The sequence below is a fragment of the Acomys minous genome, assembly GCF_964271855.1.
Source record: "Acomys minous genome assembly, chromosome: 1".
In the NCBI taxonomy this organism is placed as follows: Eukaryota; Metazoa; Chordata; class Mammalia; order Rodentia; family Muridae; genus Acomys; species Acomys minous.
Window position 1 is genome coordinate 36,528,328 of NC_140483.1, and position 19,056 is coordinate 36,547,383.

At 41.0% G+C, this 19,056-nt stretch overlaps 1 protein-coding gene and 1 pseudogene across 10 annotated transcripts in view; one reads left to right on the forward strand and one right to left on the reverse strand.

Annotated features, from left to right (window-relative positions):
* Nucleotides 1-19,056, forward strand: part of TDRD5 (tudor domain containing 5) — a 70,445-nt gene that overhangs the window by 12,581 nt on the left and 38,808 nt on the right. For all 9 annotated transcript variants that reach the window (XM_084772341.1, XM_084772340.1, XM_084772348.1 and 6 more), the window contains exons 7-10: nucleotides 6,465-6,618; nucleotides 9,600-9,808; nucleotides 11,035-11,255; nucleotides 18,381-18,593. In XM_084772341.1, coding sequence (XP_084628467.1) covers nucleotides 6,465-6,618; nucleotides 9,600-9,808; nucleotides 11,035-11,255; nucleotides 18,381-18,593 — 797 coding nt within the window. The remainder of the gene's footprint in view (nucleotides 1-6,464; nucleotides 6,619-9,599; nucleotides 9,809-11,034; nucleotides 11,256-18,380; nucleotides 18,594-19,056) is intronic.
* On the reverse strand, nucleotides 888-3,887 carry LOC311592375 (abl interactor 1-like; annotated as a pseudogene). Its single transcript has one exon. The product of its transcript is annotated as an abl interactor 1-like (transcript).

Genomic DNA, 19,056 nt, shown 5'->3' on the forward strand with positions numbered 1-19,056 from the left:
AGTTAAGAAAGCATTCTGCTTCAAAGAGAAAAAAACATAATATAGCTATCTGATCACTAGTGACATAATATTTAAAAAATAACAAAGGTAAAATATATATGGAATAGTTATTGATTTGGTAGAAATATAATCCTTAATTTTTAGGAATAATTTGCACTGCTCTCTGTGCTGCCACAAATCTGTAATTATCAATATATATAAACCCACACTTGTGTGCTTTACTTTAATATCCTAAGCAGTACACTTATATACCAGAGAAATGTCCGTCAAACCTTCCCTTAAATCAAGGAGACACACAAAGTGCATGTGTTGCATTTCAGCTACAGTACAGACCTGCTTATTACCCATTTACAGATTAAAACATGGCCTACTTTCTTTCCCAATTATTGTAAATTTTTGTGTTGCTAACACCATGTGATGGATTAATATGCCTGTTCACAAATTAACTGCGTCCGTGCTTACACATGTAAAAGATTTTCCTTTCACTGGAGCAGTGTAAATTCAGTTTCATTAAAGCCAAAGGACTAGTGTGGCACTCCCTCATAATTTTACCCATGGAGTATCATGTGCTTACTTTGATCCACTCTTTTGCTCCAAAAATCTGCAAAATTTTGTCACATTGGTGTTTGGACATATTAGGATAAAACTGAAAAACATTTTCAAGCTAAGGCATTGAGAAGCTAGAACCATAATTTTTCAATAAACCCTTTGTTTTGAGAGGGAGATTGTATGTGCCTGCTTATGTGTGAGCACATGTTTAAAGCAAATCAGTGAAGGAGAAGAAAAAATATTTTGGTTCAATTATGCATTTATGAATGGAAAAATTATAATGTAAATTTCACTCATTAAAAACTTAGATAAAAATGACAACATTACAGATAATTTTTCATTTCACATGGAGAACTTAGAGACTCAAATATGAGTACTCCAGATAAGTTTTATACAAATTGGAGGCATCTTGAATTGTTAAGTATATTTATATACATAAAAGCTTATGCATGCTTTAAACACAGTATTTTTAAAAAATGAGAATTGAAACCAAAAGTATGACCAGCACTGGCATTGAAATGTTCTGGTTTTTCTATGAGTCTGACGTAGTGTTAGTGACTGTGCTGCACTGAAACATGTAATGGTGCGTTCTGAACCATGATTTGTTAAACATAATAACCCACATCCCAGAGTGTTTAGGCTGGTCATAAACCTACCAAGGTGCGAGTCATGTGCATAATCAATTACAGGCAGTCTCTGGTATAAATGCTGTTCAGCAATACTTGAACTGCCTCCAAAATTTTTGCTTACAGGTAGACATCCAAATAAACCAGTGAAACATGTCCTGAAAATATGGGCACATTTTAAACATTAAGACAATTTTTTTAACCATAGAGTCTCATAGTATGATGGAGTAATAACCTACATGGGAAGAAAACAAAAAAGAAAAAACTAATCAGTATAGTGCATGATTGATTCAATATAGTTCCAGGGAAGAGTCCAGTCATGATTGCAAACTCCTTCAGACCAGCCATCGGCATTGTTGCGCGCACCCTGTTTTAAGGACAGCAACAGCTTTTTCAATATAGTTCTTGGGAGCCCAAGCAGGATCCTATACTGCGTCACTGCAGCTTCCTCATCTTCATAGTCCACCAGAGGAGGTGGCGGAGGAAATGGACAGTCATCCGCACATGGAAATGTCATCCGATGGAGGAGGTGGTGATGGAGTTGGGCTATCAGCAACTGGGCCTGCAGTGGGAGGTGAAGGTGTAGGCACAGCCGTGGAAATGCCAGTCCTACTGTTGCCACTGTGTTCTCGACTTCCACTTCCTCCGCTACTTCTATCCTTGGTCTGTTGCCTGGACGGTGCTGGCTTCGAAGCCACGCAGGACTAGTCGTGTGGTCATTAGGAACTGTTGGAGGCTTAAGCAGCTCTAGGGTTTTGTAAGGGGTATTCTGTCCCAAAGTTCCCTGGCCTAACAAGGGAGGAGGGAGGAGGCTTGGTGGGTTTCTGCATGGGCGGATTTGTTCTCAACAGTGCACCAGTTTTTGTGGGCTGGTTATTTCCATGCTTAACTCCACGTCCCACATCATCCAGAACTGTGTAGTTGATAGGCTTCCGAATATACCTGACAGGCTGCTCTATATTTATAGGTGCTATTATTTTGTGAGTTCTTGATGTATTGTTATTTGTTGTCAAAGTACCAATCTCTTTAAGCCACTTTTTCTTTATGAAATGATTGATGGAAGACTCCATCCTCTGAAGCTGAAATGCTTAGATATCCATCAACTGGAGAAGCAGCACTTGCTAGAGATTGAGTTGTATGTGGTTTGGTCTCTTCTAGAGCTTTTCCCTTGTCTGTCACCTGGATGCAGTAGTTGACACACTAGTCCGTCACCGGGTTAGGTCTGGTAGCTCTCTTGCCAGACAGGATCTCCTCCTCTGGTAACAGCTGCAGCTCTGCCATTTTCCACCCCTCTGCATTGCTTCCTCTTGAGTTAAAGAGACAGAGGCAGCTGGGTCTGCCAGGAGCAGAGGCTAACCACCCACCTGCCCTCTACTGTGGAGCTGTAGACCTGTATTGTAAGAAAAAAATAAATAATATACTATAGGCTAAGTGAAATGATTCCAGATTAGAATTGGAGTCCTCAAGGAGAGATGAAGAACAAAGGATAAAGGAGACATGTAGCTATCTAAAATTCAGACTGCTCTCTTTAACCAATTAAAGCATATTACCATTTAAAGCAAAATGATGGCCTCTAGCTGGATTTATAACATGAAGATGATGTACTACGTATGAAAACTATAGCATAACAGATTGTGCAGATTGCAATTTCTTATGCTTTCTCTTACATGGAGAGTAAGACTAAGAAGTTAAGGGTATATATTATAATTCCCAGAACAACCGTTAAAGATTAAGGGATAGCCACAAAGTTACCAGATAAAACCAATTGTATAAATACATGCAGGAAGGTGGGCAAAGAGAACAGAGGAACAAGATGTGGATGGGGCCACTGGAACTCGAAGGTGGTGGGAGAGGAAGACAGAGGAACAGGATACACATGGGATCAGCATATGGAGCAGGAAGCTCTAAACCTAGATACACTGCTGAGTTCATAAATGTAAGTGGACTAACTGCTGTCTTAATGCACCCTGTGAGCCGGGCAGTGGTGGCACACCCTGTAACCCCAGCACTTGGGAGGCAGGGACCGGCAGATCTTTGTGAGTTTGAGGCCAGCTTGCTCCACAGAGTTAATTCCAGGACAGCTGGACTACACAGAGAAACACTGCTTATGTAAATACAGTGCTCATGTGTGAAACTCTCTCTCTCAAAAAAAAAAAAAAAAAGACTTTTAAATTTGACAAAGGAAAAAGAATTGTAGAGGGTGAGGGAAGGAAGGAATAAGGCAGATTGTTTTTTCCCCAAATTACTTTATGTGATTAAAGTTAATATAATAAAAACCCAAAATAAATCAGAAAGCAGAGGGGTTCACTGAAAAAGGTGGAGAAGGTGCACCATGCAAGCACTGAGCATAGGAGAACTGCAGTGACCTCAGGAGAAAGGATCTCATCTAGGATAGGAGACATCCCATAATGGTTTAGGGTCAGTTCTTTAGGGAGACAGCCATAAGCGTGTATTCACCAAGCTGAGCATGGTGGCACATGCCTTTAATCCCAGTACTCAGAAGGTAGAGGCAGACTGATCTCTCTGAGTTTGAGGCCAACATGGCCTACATAGTAGGTTCAAAGACAGCCAGGACTACACAAACACCAAAAAAAAAAAAATGTATTTACCTAAGAATATTTTACATAAACTAAAATTTGACAGAACATTAAGAATTCTATAAGTATAGTCAGAAACTTCAATATTAAATAAATCATAGAATACTCTTTTAAAACTAGGTTATCTTATAGCAGTGTGGTACACGAAAAAAATATATGTATACACTTTATAACCAAGCAAAGAAAGAAAGAGTGGAAGATTTTATTGGAAATTAACTTGCAACCTTAGGGATTACCAGGCAGGAATTCAGTGACCCGTAAGTCTTCCCCAGGAAATCTTCTAGGAGTAAATTTCAGGTAATTACCAGAGAAGCATTAGCACTGCAGAAGGAAGTACAAAGTGAAACCAAGTGACAGTGTGAAGGGCGAGGAGCAGGTCCACCCTGAAGTACAGTTACACAGGGTGTACACCCACAGGGTTTGTTTTTATTATGTGGGTGGTGATGCTGCTGTTACTTGGAAACTCTTGTTCTGTATTGCTCTGTAATGTGCCATGGCACACAGGAATAACTGCATGATAATTATAATGCATACAAGAATATTGTAATTGCGTAGGTTGAACCTGGAACATGGCAGCAGATCAGTAAGGGAGGCTGAAGGCTAGGTTCACATCAAAAGGACTTACACACCCGACTGGTTTCAGGCTGGAAGCCTGTCAGATACATTTAATTCTGTCAGTGCATACAGTTACACAAGTTACCTAGACAACCTGGAAGATGACAGAGAACGATTCATCTTGCAGCATGGCAAGAAAAGGTTCATATTAGGGCAGGGATGAGCTGAGTGGCAGAACACTTACATAGCACGTGCCAGGCCCCTTCCAGTCCCAGCCCAGACTCCTGTTCGGTGATTTGCCTTGATGCTCCATAGTGAACTGCATAGCTGGGTACCCACCAGTGAGGAAGGAGAGGCAAATGCCTGCACAAGTGTCCCTGCTCAGTAAGGAACCGCATGGCAGAATAACACTTAGCACTTTGAAAAGAACCTGCTACGGTGTGCCCCTTTTTAGAACACACAGAGTCGTTAGAGCCTTGCCAGAGGGATCAAGCCCAGCTTGATTCACTTGCCAATTTGCAGGAAGTAGTGTTTGTACTACAAGTTTGCCATATGGAAAACGCAGGAGGCTGGCAAAAGTAGAAATGATGTAAAAGTGTATGTGCATATATTTGAAAGCATATGTCTAACTCTGACTAAAATCAGTAGAAAAATCAGTGGACTTGGCAGGAATTAAGGGGAATGGCATAGAACTGTACCAACTTCCTCACTGCTCATGGCTGAGAGCCAGCAGAGCAGGAAGCACACCCGAAGAATTAGGACAAAATAATCTGACTTACCAATGCATTGGCTCAGTTAACCACCTAAGCTGTGTTCATATAATAATAATTGGAATTACTTTTATTGTAGCTGAAAAAGCAGGATGTATAGCTTATGTAATCCTGTTGGTGACAAAGCACACTTAAGTTTGGACAATTTATGCAAAGTTACACAAAATTGGTAATAGTGACTTCTAGGGAGGTGATTGCTAGGTGACTGATGCTAGGTGATATTTAGGGTGACAGACACTTGATTTTTTTAATGAGTGAAACTTTTATTTATAAGATTTTTCACCATTAATTTTTTTGTAAAGTTGTTTTTCTCTCACAATTTTCATATGTATATGTGTGTTTATATGTGCATATATACATATATACATATTTATATATAACTTTGAGCACCCTGTCATTCTTTTTATCCTCTTCACCCTCCTGAGGCCTGTTTTTGCTGAATACTAACTTGGACCGCTTGAATATACTATTAGCAATTACTAATTTGAGGTGGAGAGATGTCTCAGAGACCTGGGTTTCCAGCCCCCATGTCAGATGGCTCACAACTCCCTATAACTCCAGCTCCAGAGGATCCAACGCCCAGCTTCTCAGGGCACTGGCAGTTGTGCACATACCCACATGCAGACACAATTAAAAACAAAATCTAAAAAAGCAAAGCAATTATTTATATTTTAATCCTCCCCACCCTAGTTTTATATTCAGCTAAGTTATGTTTTCATAGTTAATACAAGTATTTGAGAGACTGATAAATATAAAAGGAAAATCAATTTTAATATGTAACATGTGAAGAAGTAGAGAATCTAATTCTAATTTGCTACCACCCCTGCCCTGTCCTCTACTGGTGTGCTGCTGGGTGGCGGGAGATGTGGCCTTCGAATGATGTGACTGAGATCCTGGCCCCAAGTCATAAAGGCTTGAGTGCAGTATCAGAGCATCACGTGACAAGGTCTCTGCCACAGCTGTACTACCCCATGAAGGGCCAGTCATTTATAGTGTTGTCATCTGAAGGGCTTTAGTTCAGAAGCCAGTCTTCACTTCCTTAAAGCCTAGGCAGGAGAGAGCAACCATTGGTGTTAAGAACAGCACAGATGTGCGTTTGTGTGTAATGTTTGTGTATGTGTGTACACTTGCATGTGTGTGTGTGGCACCTAGAGGTCTGCCTGGAGTGTCCTTCCTCAGGAGCTGGCCACCTTGTGTCTGGAGACAGTGTCTCTCTCTGGGGCTGCCAGTTAGGCTAGATTGGCTGCCAGTGAACCAGGCTTTTACACTTGAGCTCCTTAAGTATTTAAGTTGACAAAGTTGCAATTAAAGCCTTGCCTAACATATATCCAGAGTTTTCATGCTTTTCTATTTTTTTTTTATGACAGTTAATTTTTAAAGAGCAACTTTCACCAAAACAATTAGGGTTCTTAAATGTGACAGAGCTTGTTGGTGCTCTTAGTGACATTCTCCGAGTTGAGTTCAGTGAAGAAAAGCAAGACTTGCTAGTGTTTGATGCTGACCTGAAGCCTGCACCACCTGGTGAGTTAAACTGCTACAGCACAACCTCATTTTCATTGTCCTTTTTCAGGATAGGGAAGAAGAAAGCATTAAGAGTCATCATTAGACTCACATGACCCAAACACCTCACATATCAGCTGTGAAGTGTTTGAATAATGACCTCCTTTTTAGTGATAAATTTAGTAATGTTAACCTGTATTATTAGTTTAAATTTTTAACTTTTTACAACTTAACTTATATTTATTTGTTTGGGTTTTGGTTGTTGTTGTTTTGAGACAGATTTTTATTATGTAGCCCAGGCTGGCGTGGAACTCACTGTGTAATCCAACTGGTCTTAGCCTTATGAAAACCCTCTTGCCTGAGCTTCCTGAGTGCAGAGCTTCTAGGCATGAGCCACCATTTTAGCTATTTCTTGTCATTCTTTAAAATTATTTTATGTGCACAGGTGTTTTCTCTGTGTGCACCATGTATGTGCAGTGCCTACAGAGGCCCAGAGAGGGTCAGGACCCAGGGATGGAGTTACAGACAGTTAAGAGCTGCCACGTCAGCGATGGGAGTCAAACCCAGGTCCTCTGGAAGAGTTGCCAGTGCTCTAACTATGGAGCTTCTTCAGCCTATTATTTTCTTTATTGTCCAGTTATTAGTAATTCTGAAGGGATAATTCTGAGTTGGTTATTTGATAAGTGATGCTTATCAGGCTATGCAGCAAAAGCTTCTTACAAACTCACAGAGCCAGACTGTATCAAATATGTGTGAGGAACTTCCATGTATATATTTACAATAAATAAACCCCAAACCAGTGTCCTCTTTTTAAAAATATTTATTTATACATTTTTGGTTTTCGAGACAGGGTTTCTCTTGTAACCTTGGCTGTCCTGGAACTCACGCTGTAGAGCAGGCTGGCATTTCCTCTGCTCCCCAAGTGCTGGCATTAAAGGCGTGAGCCACCCTGGCCTGGTTGCTCTTTTTCTATTTCTGTATTTATTTTAGGAAACCACATTGCATTAACATCATTATATTTTTGTTTTTAGCTCAGTTTGGTTTTGTTTTAGAATTTTTAAAAAATATTTTATTTAATTTTAATTTATATGCATTGGTATAGGGGTGTCAGATCTTGGAGTTACAGACAGTTGTGAGCTGCCATGTGGGTGCTGGGAATTGAACCCAGGTCCTTTGGAAGAACAGGCAGTGCTCTTAACCACTGAGCCATCTCTCCAGCCCCTGTTTTAGAATTTTTATTGAGATAACTTTATATTACCATGTAGATAGCTTCCCATGTATTCTTTACTCAGTTCCCTCAGTGGTAACACTGTGCAAAGGTGTGAACAATACGGTACATTAATTTTAAAGATATGTGTGTGTGTTGTGCACGTGTGTATATGTCCACCTATGGGGAAGCCAGAGTATAACCTCAGATGGTGGCCCTCAGGTGCCATCTTTTTATTTACTTGTTTATTTTGAAATAGGGTTACTAGTTGGCAGGGAAGCCCCAGGGATCCTCCTGGGTAGCTCTTGAGGTCCGGGAATCCAAGCGTGCGCACCTCATGCTGAGGTCCTTTGCTCACCTGCTGAGCTCATGGACGCCACAGCTGGACTGGAGTGTTGTTTCGCTCCTTGGCAGCTTACACCCCAGTCCCAGGCACAGGAATCCTCTTGGAGTTGGTGGTCAGGGTTAGCCACAGAGATGACCCAGAGCAGTACAGGATGCTGCCTTCAGGTGCCTCACAGAGCTTGAAGACAAGTCCCTGTTGCTGAAGACACCACATACTGTGAATGTAGGACTTGGAAGATTTGAGCTAGATACGATCTGAATTTGTAGAATTTTTTAACCACTAAAGCTCTTTAAACCATTCAAACAACACAGTGATAGTTAATGCTTATAGCTTTAGTGATTATATTTTTTGACCTCTTATAAATTATATACTTAATTATAACATAATTTTCTTTTTCTTTTTCTTTTTTTAAGATTTATTTATTTCTTATGTATACAGTGCTCTGCCTGCATGTACACCTGCAGGTCAGAAGAAGGCATCAGATCTCATTATAGATGGTTGTGAGCCACCATGTGGTTGCTGGGAACTGAACTTAGGACCTCTGGAAGAGCAGTCAGTGCTTTTAACCTCTGAGCCGTCTCTCCAGCCTAACATGATTTTCTTATGCAGAGCATTATTATATAAATATTGTATCTTTGGTTTTTATGCTTAATATATTGTTTTCCATATTAGTATGCTTTTCATTTTTACCTTTATACAGTTCTTACATACTTACTTTATTTAACCAGTGACCTGTTGGTGGACATTTAGACTGTTTGCATTCTTACTGTTACCAAAGCATGATGACTAGTATTTTTAACTTTTTATTATCTATTTTTGCTGTTCAGGGGATGAAACTCAGGCCCTTATTCATCCTAGGCAAATATGATTAATATTTTTGTGCCTACATTTCAATGTGCTTGTGAGTTTGTTTCTTCAGCAGCTATTTTAGTTGTAGATCTGAGGAGTCCTGTAATGTGCCATCCCCGGGTACTCATCATGTATGCATAAATTTCAGTAAGATACGTGGTTGATCTGGGCATGGTAGTCCATGCCTTTAATGCCAGCACTCGGGAGGCAGAGGCAGGCCGATCGCTGTGAGTTTGAGGCCAGCCTGGTCTACAAAGAAAAGAAAAAAAAAAAAAAGATGTGGTTGATTGTGGAACTCTCTGAGTTAAGGCATAGATTACAGAATATTAAAAAGTTTGCACAGTGTACATTAAACAACTGTTCATTGCTTAGTTAGAAGGAGAAATTGGAAATGAGGATGTTGAAAGTCTCCCTCTGGATTTGAAGTTATCCCACTCCTGTTTCCCAGTGTGAGAACGTCTCCGTGTGTCTCTGAATCTGAAAGTCTGCAAGGACAAATGCACATTGCTCAGTGTCTCCCTGGCGCCTGGCACACGGGGCTGCTAGGGGCAGTGGTTCCAGTGGTGTAATGGATACGTGGGCACTCTCTGGCTGTTTCAGGCAGAACACTTTCATCAGTCAGAAATTCGTGTTTAGTTCAACCAGACAAGAAAACAGAAGCCAACGCTTGGGCCTCCAGTCCCTCTAGAAGTTCACTGTCTACTGTAGTGTTTAAGAAGTCCGTGTGGGACTGCCCTTTGAAGAGCCACAAGGAGCCGGAGCAGAGGGTTTATAAGAAGCCTAATGTGGTGGTGAAACCCCTACAGCTGGTAAGTGAGCAGTCGCCCTCGGCTAACGGGCGCAGGGACTGGATGAACACTTCTTTAACCAAAATGCTCCGTTAGAAAAAATATAAAAATATTTTTTGGAACATATATTTCTTGGCAGAGAGCATATTCTTTGGCCCAGCAGCCCTGTATGTGGCATTTCCTCTCGTTTTTCAGTTTTCCACTTCCCAGAGCCTGATTTTAAAGCTTTTCAGATGGTTAAAAATCGGAGACTTCTTATGGCACCATGGATTTCTCTGTTGCTCAGCCTGGGGGCGTGCAGGAGTCCCAGTTCTGGTCCTGCCTCTAGGAGGCTGTGTGTGTTTGCTTCTCCTGTTTCTGGCTGTACTGTTACTAGGGAATTGGTTTTTTTTTGTTGTTGTTTTTTGTTTTTTTTATTCCTCATTGTGGCTGGCTGTTCAGTGGGGTGAGCAGTTTGAGATCCTGCTGTGGGAGGACAGCCTACCTTACCCCTGCCTGAATGTTTTGAAAGTCATGTTGCCCATTTTGTTAAAGACATTTGCTTAACACTCTCAGCATTTTCTTTTCTTTCTTCTTTTTTAAAAAGAGATTACACATAGGAAGCCTATACAGCCATGTGGAAAAGAGATTCATACAGATAAATACAAAAAACTTAAAATTGTGTGTAAACTAAGATTACATCAAACAAAAACAGTGACTGCTAGGAAATGAATCATACTTCTAACATGATAGTTTAAAGTCTGGTATAAAATCGGGTAGCTAAGAACTTTGGATATTTAATCTGGCATAATCCTCAAGCAAGCTTATTAAATAAATAGTATTATGTAGGTAAGGAAACTGCAGTGAAGCAGTTTATCAAGATCACCCAGCTTCAGAAAAACAGAGAAATCAAAGTCAGGTAACCAGCCTCATTGTGTGGTAAAACCACAGGTTCTTCATCCTTTGTAGGATGCCTTTTTTCCTTTTTATTATAATATATATATATATAATTACACATAGATTCAATATTTTCATAATGTAGTACTTGAAGAATTTTTTAAGTGGTGGCTGTAAATGGTAGATCCTTTGTGAAGCATTCTGAATTATAATTTTGGCTTGAGCCCAAAATCTGGGTTTTTGTAATTTCCCAGATGATCCTGATAATAAAGATGACTCCTGAAATAAAATTTGGGAGATAGAGTCATAGGATTTGACATGTCTCTTAAAAGCTTTATATGATTTCTTTCTCTTCCTGCCTTCCCTTGTAGCAAGTAGAAATGAACAAATCCCAGCTCAGCTCGTCAGGGGCAAACCATGATATCCCACCAGACGCTGTGCGTGCGAAGAAGTTGTGCCGACTCCCCCCGCTAGACAGCAGCACGCTCGTGGGGGTCTTTGTTGAGTACATCATCTCTCCCAGTCAGTTCTACATCCGCATCTACAGCAGGGACTCGTCAGAGTTGCTTGAGGACATGATGATAGAGATGCGGTAGGTGCTCCCGCTCTCGCTGTGGTCCCGTTTGTCCCTACTCAGAATCCTCACACACTTTGGTCCCAGGACTCAAAGTAACGAAAAGCTTTTGCTTACCAGTGGTGTCATATAGAAACTTAAACTTCAAATTTTAAATATCTGTTTTTAAAAATCCACATGATGGCATGATAATTAACATTTTATGAACAGTAACTAAAATTTTCTAATCCAAACATGGGCAATAGCTCTTCCTATCCATATACAGAGTATACTCCAAATTCCTCTGTGGATGCTAAAACTATGGATTGTACCAAGCGCTATACATCTGTATGTGTATGGTGTATTTTTCATATATATACTTTGCTAAAATTAATTTATAAATTAGATAAAGTAAGAGAGTCACAGAAGAAACTGTAAGATAGAACAATTGTGCCCATGTGCTGTGGTAGCAGTTGGACTGACATGGTAGTACTCCACGCAGCTTGAAGGCCCCCAGCAGTGGTTGAGACCTGGGCTGCAGAGGGTAAGGCGGTTAAGAACTCACCATTGCTACTCAGTGTGCTATGCAGTTTTGAATTTATCAATTACTCCTTGAACTTTCCATTTAAAGTTGATCTTAGATAACTGAAACCATGGCAAGTGAACAAATGAGCAATGGAGGAACTTGAAGTCCTCTGCCTCATAAACACAAAAAGGCTATGGGAAAATTATTTTTTGATAATGTCAAAAATTGACAAATACGTTATAAAATTAGATGCAGGTTAGAATTTGATTTTTTTATATGCTCATATTTTAAAATTGGTTGGTCTACAACAGCTGTTGGAAAAGAACCCGGACAAATTATATAATTGCAGGCCCCAGTACCAACTAAAACACAGGGTCCTCTGTTTAGAAATCATTAAGAATTTCAAGATAAGTAACTGCAGAGCAGTTAAGCAAGCATGAGGGAACTATGAACATGAAAACAGTCCTGAGTGAGTTGTACCTGTGTATAATTCTAAATGTCATGGTTTGGTTGCTTGTGGAGTGCTGCCTTAACTGAACTGTGCAGCTCATCCAGATGTGTTTCATTCTAGAATATTGAAAAGGAAAAAAAAAAACCACACTTAATAAACAGTATTAAACTGAGGTCTACCTGTCAGTAAGGGATTTGTGGGTGTTGAATGAACTTATTCTCCGTGAAACGACTGTGTTTATTATTACTGCTGATGCGATCAGAACAACATTAACTTTCAGAGTTTGTTAGTTTTGATGTTGAATGCCACGACTTTAAAAGTCTATAAAGTCTTGCTTGAAGGCATGAATTTTATCATTGACAATATGTAGTCTTAGTGAAGTTTTGTGAAGATATGTTTCAAATGCTCAGCTCTGAACTGTATTATTAGTGTTATGGGCCTGGGGTCATGCAGAGATTCACCAGTCTGATCATGCATACATTTTAGCAAAGAAGGGGCTTTGTTCAGATACTAGTTCTGGATACTTATCACGCCTGGGCTATGCCAGAGAGCGCTCTCAAGAGGCATCTCTGGAGTACATTAGTCAGAGATTAGAAAGGTAAAACTCACAGGGCTCCATACTCCTGCCTTCATGCAACCAAGGACGAGATCATACTCTGATGGACACATTCAGCCGAGGTGCAGTCATACACACACCCTTCCTGGGTGCACTCGGCCAAATGAGCTTCTTTACAGGAGTGAAAACACTGGATTGTTGTCTTTCAAGAGCAAGATCAGGCAATTACAAGAACAGCCCCAGGATTCCAGGAAGTCACCTGTCCTTGGTCAAGTAGAGCTTACAGGCTAGAGGCATTTTTATTTTAAATTTTAAAACATAATCTTCACCATCACATTAGTCAGTATTTAAAAGAAAATGGTGTTACATTAAAAATCAACTAGTTGCTGGGTGGTGGTAGGTGCACACCTTTAATCCTAGCACTGAAGTAGAGGCAGGTGGACCTCTGTGAGTTAGAGGGCCAGCCTGGTCTACAAATTGGTTCCAAGACAGCCAAGGCTACACACAGAGAAACCCTATCTCAAAAAAACAAAACAAAACAAAATCCAAAAAGCAAAAGCAACTAGTTATTTTTTGTTTTTAATTTTACTTTTTTGTTGTTATTAGTTTAGTTTTGTTTTTTTGAGACAGGCTCCCTCAAGCTCACAGAAGTCCTTCCTCTACCTCCCGAGTGCTGGGATTTGAGGCGTGTGCTACCATGTTTGGCTTGGTTGTTGTTTATGTGTCGGTGTGGGAGTGTGTGCATGTGAGCACAGGTGCCTATGGAAGATATCAGATACTATGGAGCTGTAGGTCCGGCTGGTTGTGAGCTGCCTGATGTGGATGCAGAGAACAGAACTTGCGTCCTCTGCTAGAGCAGTAGATGCTCTTAACTGCTGAGCAATCATTCCAATGCCTACAGCTGAAAATTGGGTCCCCACCAAAGGCTAGTTTAGGTCATAGTTCAGGTACAAAGGGCTTCTCCTTGAGATATTTGGGGAATACTGTGTATGTACTTCAATTTCTTTGTCATAGATAATTTAATTGCACTGCCATATCAAGGATTTTATTTTTTCTCCTTTCTTTATTTTATTTCATTTTATTTTTATTTTTTGAGACAGGGTTTCTCTGTGTAGCCCTGGCTATCTTGGAACTCTCTCTGTAGACCAGACTGGCCTCAAACTAAGAGATCCGCCTGCCTCTGCCTCTGCTTCCTAAGTGCTGGGACTAAAGGTGTGCATCTCCACGCCTGGCTTGGGCATCAGGGACATTCTTAAGTGAAACTGGTTGGCCTCGTCTGTTTGTTTGTTGGCTTTTGTTGTTGTTGTTTTGTTCTCTTTAACTGAAATGTGACAGTGGCAGGTGACAATAGTTTTGACACTGCCTTGATTCAGCTAAGGCACATGGTATTTACCTATTGTTACCTTTACAGCACCAGTGCATATGTCAAAGGGCAAGGTCTTAGTTATAGTATGAAAATAGCCGAATTATATGGAAGAATACCAGGGCCCCGAGGGCTTAAGGACTGTTATTTGATTTTTGTCTACTGAAAAATTCTGTCCTTTGTTAATAAATACTAAGAATATCTGATTATATTTTGTCATATTAATAATTTTTTATATTTATAAGAGCATTGCATATTTTTCTTATTTTATCATATTGTATATTTTTATACAAAACCTCAAGTTACCTGACATAATGCAAGTCAAGTAATAATCCCTTAGAAAGAAATACTATCATGGCTCAAATGATGGCTTAGTAAAGTGCTTGCTTTGTGAACACAAAGACCTTAGTTCTATCTGTAAATGCCAGGCAGTCCTAGCATTGGGGGAGCAGAGACAGGAGGCTTCCTGGGGTGGGGCCCACTGTCCAGCTAGTCTAGCATAATTGCTGAGCCCTTGGCCAGTCAGAGACTTTGTCTCAAAGGAGGTGGGCAACATTCTTGACTGATAGGTGAGGTTGTCATCCCTGGCCTCCATGTGCGTTTATGCATGTGCATGTAGCAGGCGCACATGCACCCACACCCACATACACATACACACTCACATGTGCATGCATGCATATACACATTAGAAAAATCATCACATATTCTACTATGTCTGTGCGACTTAGTACATATTTTAAAGTATTATTATCATCTCTGAGATCTGGGCATTATTCAACTCTTTTGGTCTAATCTTATCTCCAAATTGAGACAATCTAGTGCCTACTGCAGAACTGTGGCAAGTAAAGCATTTAGAATCTAGTTCAGTGTTGGCTGCTCTTTGTGTATGTATGTGTATCATGTGTGTAAGTACACACATGTGTGCATATGCAGACCAGAGGACAGCCTTGTGTGCCATTTCTTAGGTGCTGTCCATGAATGCATATGAAATTAGAAGCTGTAAGATGAGTTCTTTGGGACAGGCTCTCACGAGACTGCAGTTCGTTAGTTAGGCTGGGCCAGCGAGCCCCACAGACTCCCAGGTCTCCATGTTTTTCAACAAAAGCACTTGTTGCTGTACCCAGCATTGGTGTTTTAATGTGGGTTCTGGTGATCAAACTCAGGCCTTCATGCTATACAAGCAAGCATCACCATCCAACCATCTCCCCAGCCTGGGTGCTGCTGTCACACTGTAGCTGCTCTGTGTCTGGTTGTTGAGGCCCTAGTACTACAAGGATGCATGTGTAAGACATGCTCTTTGCCTGCGTGAGCACACTAAAGCTGGGAAGATAGCCAGGGGGATAAGTGGGATAGAGTGGGACGCGGTGGTTCTGTCTGCGAAGGCTTTATAGCTGGTATTTGAACAAGGCCTCCTAAGCAGGGCTTTGCTAGTTGATGTGAGAGTATGTATATTCTGGCACTAAGGTCAGCATTAATGAAGGATTGAATGATGATATTTGGGAGCAGATAAGAAAGTAGAGTTAGCACTGGTGATGTTGGGAGGACCTGACCTGATATGGAATTGGGAGATGTAAGAGCCGAGTTGTTAGCACCACGGGAAAGCATTCTTTCAGACAGAAATCACTGAGATCTTTTTTTCTTAAAGGTTAGGGGAGGACCTTCTTAGAATTTGGATATGAAATGTCCCGAGAGGCTCATGTGTTAAAGGCTTGGTCCTTAGTGCACTGTTGGGTGTTTACCCAAGTGACTGGGTCATGGGGGCTCTGACTTGATGAGTGGACCAATTCATTGATGGCTCCATAATTTAGAGACATTATTGGGAAGTGGCTTGAAATAGGAGGTGACACTTAGCTAGAGGAAGTAGGTCACTGGGGAAGTGTCCTTAGAGGATGCAGCTTGTTCCTGTGCCCTCTCTCTCTGTTCTTTCCACCTGGCTGCCATGAGATAATAAAGGCTGTGGCTCACCTCCTGCTTCTGCTCACGTTCTGCTTCACCACAGTGAACACGTCGCTGAGCTGAGGTCCCTGAAACTGCCCCTGGTTGTTTCTTTCTGTGTGTTTAGACAACAGATTTAGAGGGCTAACTCCATTCATAGTAAAGCAAGGGGTGAAGAAAAGGTCAATAAAATGGGCAAGTCTTTAAAAGGGAGGGAGAGAGAGCAGAAAGGAACAAACTGGGGAGAAATTAGGAAAGTAAAACTGTCAGTTGATAAGAAAGGGAGTAAAAAGTTTTGGGGAGAGAATATGAAATATTTCACCATGAAGACTGTTGGCTTAGAGATTGAATAGGTATGAGAAACTAGGCATTTCTACTCACTGCATCTAAGGTGAGCATCAGATAGTTGGCAGTAAAGACTTGGCAGTCGTAGGATTTTGGGTAGCCAAAGGTTTGTCTCTTCCTGCAAACGTGGATGTTCCGTGGTGTTAAAAACATTGATGTTCTCTTCCACTGTTCTGGATAATGCGTTGCCCACTTAGGATGTAGCCAGCCATCGTCTACTAGGTCCCTTGGTAGCTGATGGGAAGGAGAAAACAAAGGTAGAGGGTGTGGGCCACATCATTGCTTTGAAAGACACAACTTGAAGTTTGCACATTTCACCTTTAAAAAAATTGTGATAAAGTATACAGTAATTTCAACGTTGTGTGATTTTTCTTAAATCCTGATAGCTAGAACTTTTTATTCAAAGAGCCACACCTAGATCCTGGGAAGTCTATATGGGTAGTTAAAATATGGGTTCCTTATTGCTAGGGGATAAGGGGGAAGAGAATGGGTAAGGAGAGAGGACCTATAGCATGGCTTCCAGACAGTTGAAAACACAAGCTTTGATGTTGAGGATGCAAGGGTCTTGCAAGGAGAGTCCATCACTCACAGTGAAATGAGATGTGCAACTGGGTGAGATGTTACACAGGAGGGATGGCAGTGTTTGAGAGCTGCTGAAGCCACCGTTCTCAAACCGTCTGCATGGTTAACTAAGATTTTGCTATTCTCTCTATCCTCAGCAAGGAAACTGAAACACAGAAAAGCACAGCTGCCAATCTTTTAAACAAGGGAGTCAGGATTTGAACCTCGGTTTCTGCTTGAAACACTCCAAAGAACCCAGATTTTAAGGCAACGTGGAGCCTATTTAAAGCATATTAATAAGGAAGGAATAGGAGAGAGTTGTGTAGATGGAGTAGCCAAGGGCATGAAAGGAGATAGGCTGAAGAGAGAGACTCTTAAACTTGGGGTTAGCAAGCCATTGGGGCTTTTTTTTTTTTAAAGGAATGTTTTTTTAACTGAAATAGAATTGCACCACTTTCCCTCCTCCCTTTCCTCCTTCCAGCTCCTCCCTGATACCCCACCCATCCATCCACATCACCCCCCTTTCAAGTTGATGGCCTTTTTTTCTTTGATTATTATTGCTACCGGCATATATATATGTGCATCACAAATACATGTAAACACAGATTGGATGTGTGTCTGTTGTTTCAGGGCTGACCACGCTGCATTGGATAACTGATGCCGGGGCTCATTCCTGCAAGGGGCCAGCTCCCCTTCCCTTGTTGTTACTGGTTGGCTGTAGTTCTTTGTTTAGGGGTGAGACCCCAGGAAAATTTCCCCCTTTCCACATTAGTACGTCCCTTGATACTGCCGTTGTTCTGGTCTTGTTTGTGTGGCCATTTCTAGGTAAGACTGTTTCACAGTAGATTTCCTGGTGTTCTGGCTCTTAGAGTCTTTCTCTCCCCTCCTCTGAGGTCTTCCATGAGCCACAGATGCAGCAGAGCATCCTTTTAGGAAGTTCCATGGAGTGAAGTTGGGTCCTAGTCTATTCAGAGAATGTAATATATACAATGTCTTGTTAGGTGGCAAGACAAGTATGTAAGTGTTGTCCTTGGAAGGAGTTCATTGATGAAAAGAAAGGATTTGGATGAAGAAATTGACATTAGGGCTGGAGAGATGGCTCAGCGGTTAAGAGCACTGGTTGTTCTTCCAGAGGCCCTGAGTTCCAATTCCCAGCAACCACATGGTGCCTCATGACCATCTGTGATATGATCTGATGCTCTCTTCTGTCACGAAGATGACCATGCAGTTAGAGCACTCATATACATAAAAATAAATAAATAAATTTAAGAAAGAAAGAAATTGACATTAATAGGCATTAACAAATCAGAGAAAATTAGTTATTTTCTTTACTTTTTACTAAGACGTTCTTGTTCTTGATACATCAGTAAAAATGACATTATTTTTGTCTTACTCTTTGGATTTTTCTGTATTATGAAATTCTACAGGCGCTGTTACTCTAACCAGCTGGTTTCTGATCGGTACATCATGCCGGAATATTTTATTCAACCAGGACATCTTTGTTGTGTAAGGATTTCTGAGGACAAGTGGTGGTACCGGGTTATTATCCATCGGATCCTTGGGGAAAAGGAGGTTGAAGTATTCTACCCAGACTTTGGAAACATAGGAACGGTCCAGAAGTCCTCGCTGAGGTTCCTCAAGTGAGTTCAATTTAGCAAAATTGCTGGAGCAATGAAATTCTGAATCATGGAACTTGGGGCCTGGGACCCTTTGTCTCTTGCCATGTTCCATGCAGTCTTCTTTACATCCCTTATCATAGGGCATATTTGGCAAGGGATCATTTAATATGTTTTTAAAAGCTTTATTTTTATTAATTGTGTGTGTGTGTGTGCATGTGTGATCAGGTGCTGATAGAGGCCAAAGCTACAGGATTCCCTGGTAGGTAGACGCTATGTAGTTGTGAGCTGTCTAACGTGCGAGCTGGGAACTGAACTCTGTCCTCTGCAGAAGCAGCGTGCTGTTAGTTACTGAGCCATCTCTCCAGCCCCTCATCACACTGATGGATGGACGATAGCCGCTTTTGTCTTCTTTCTCTTGATTATTAATTTGAATGGACTGTGAGAATAAATTTTCATCTTTTCTTAAGAAAATGACTCAGGGTCC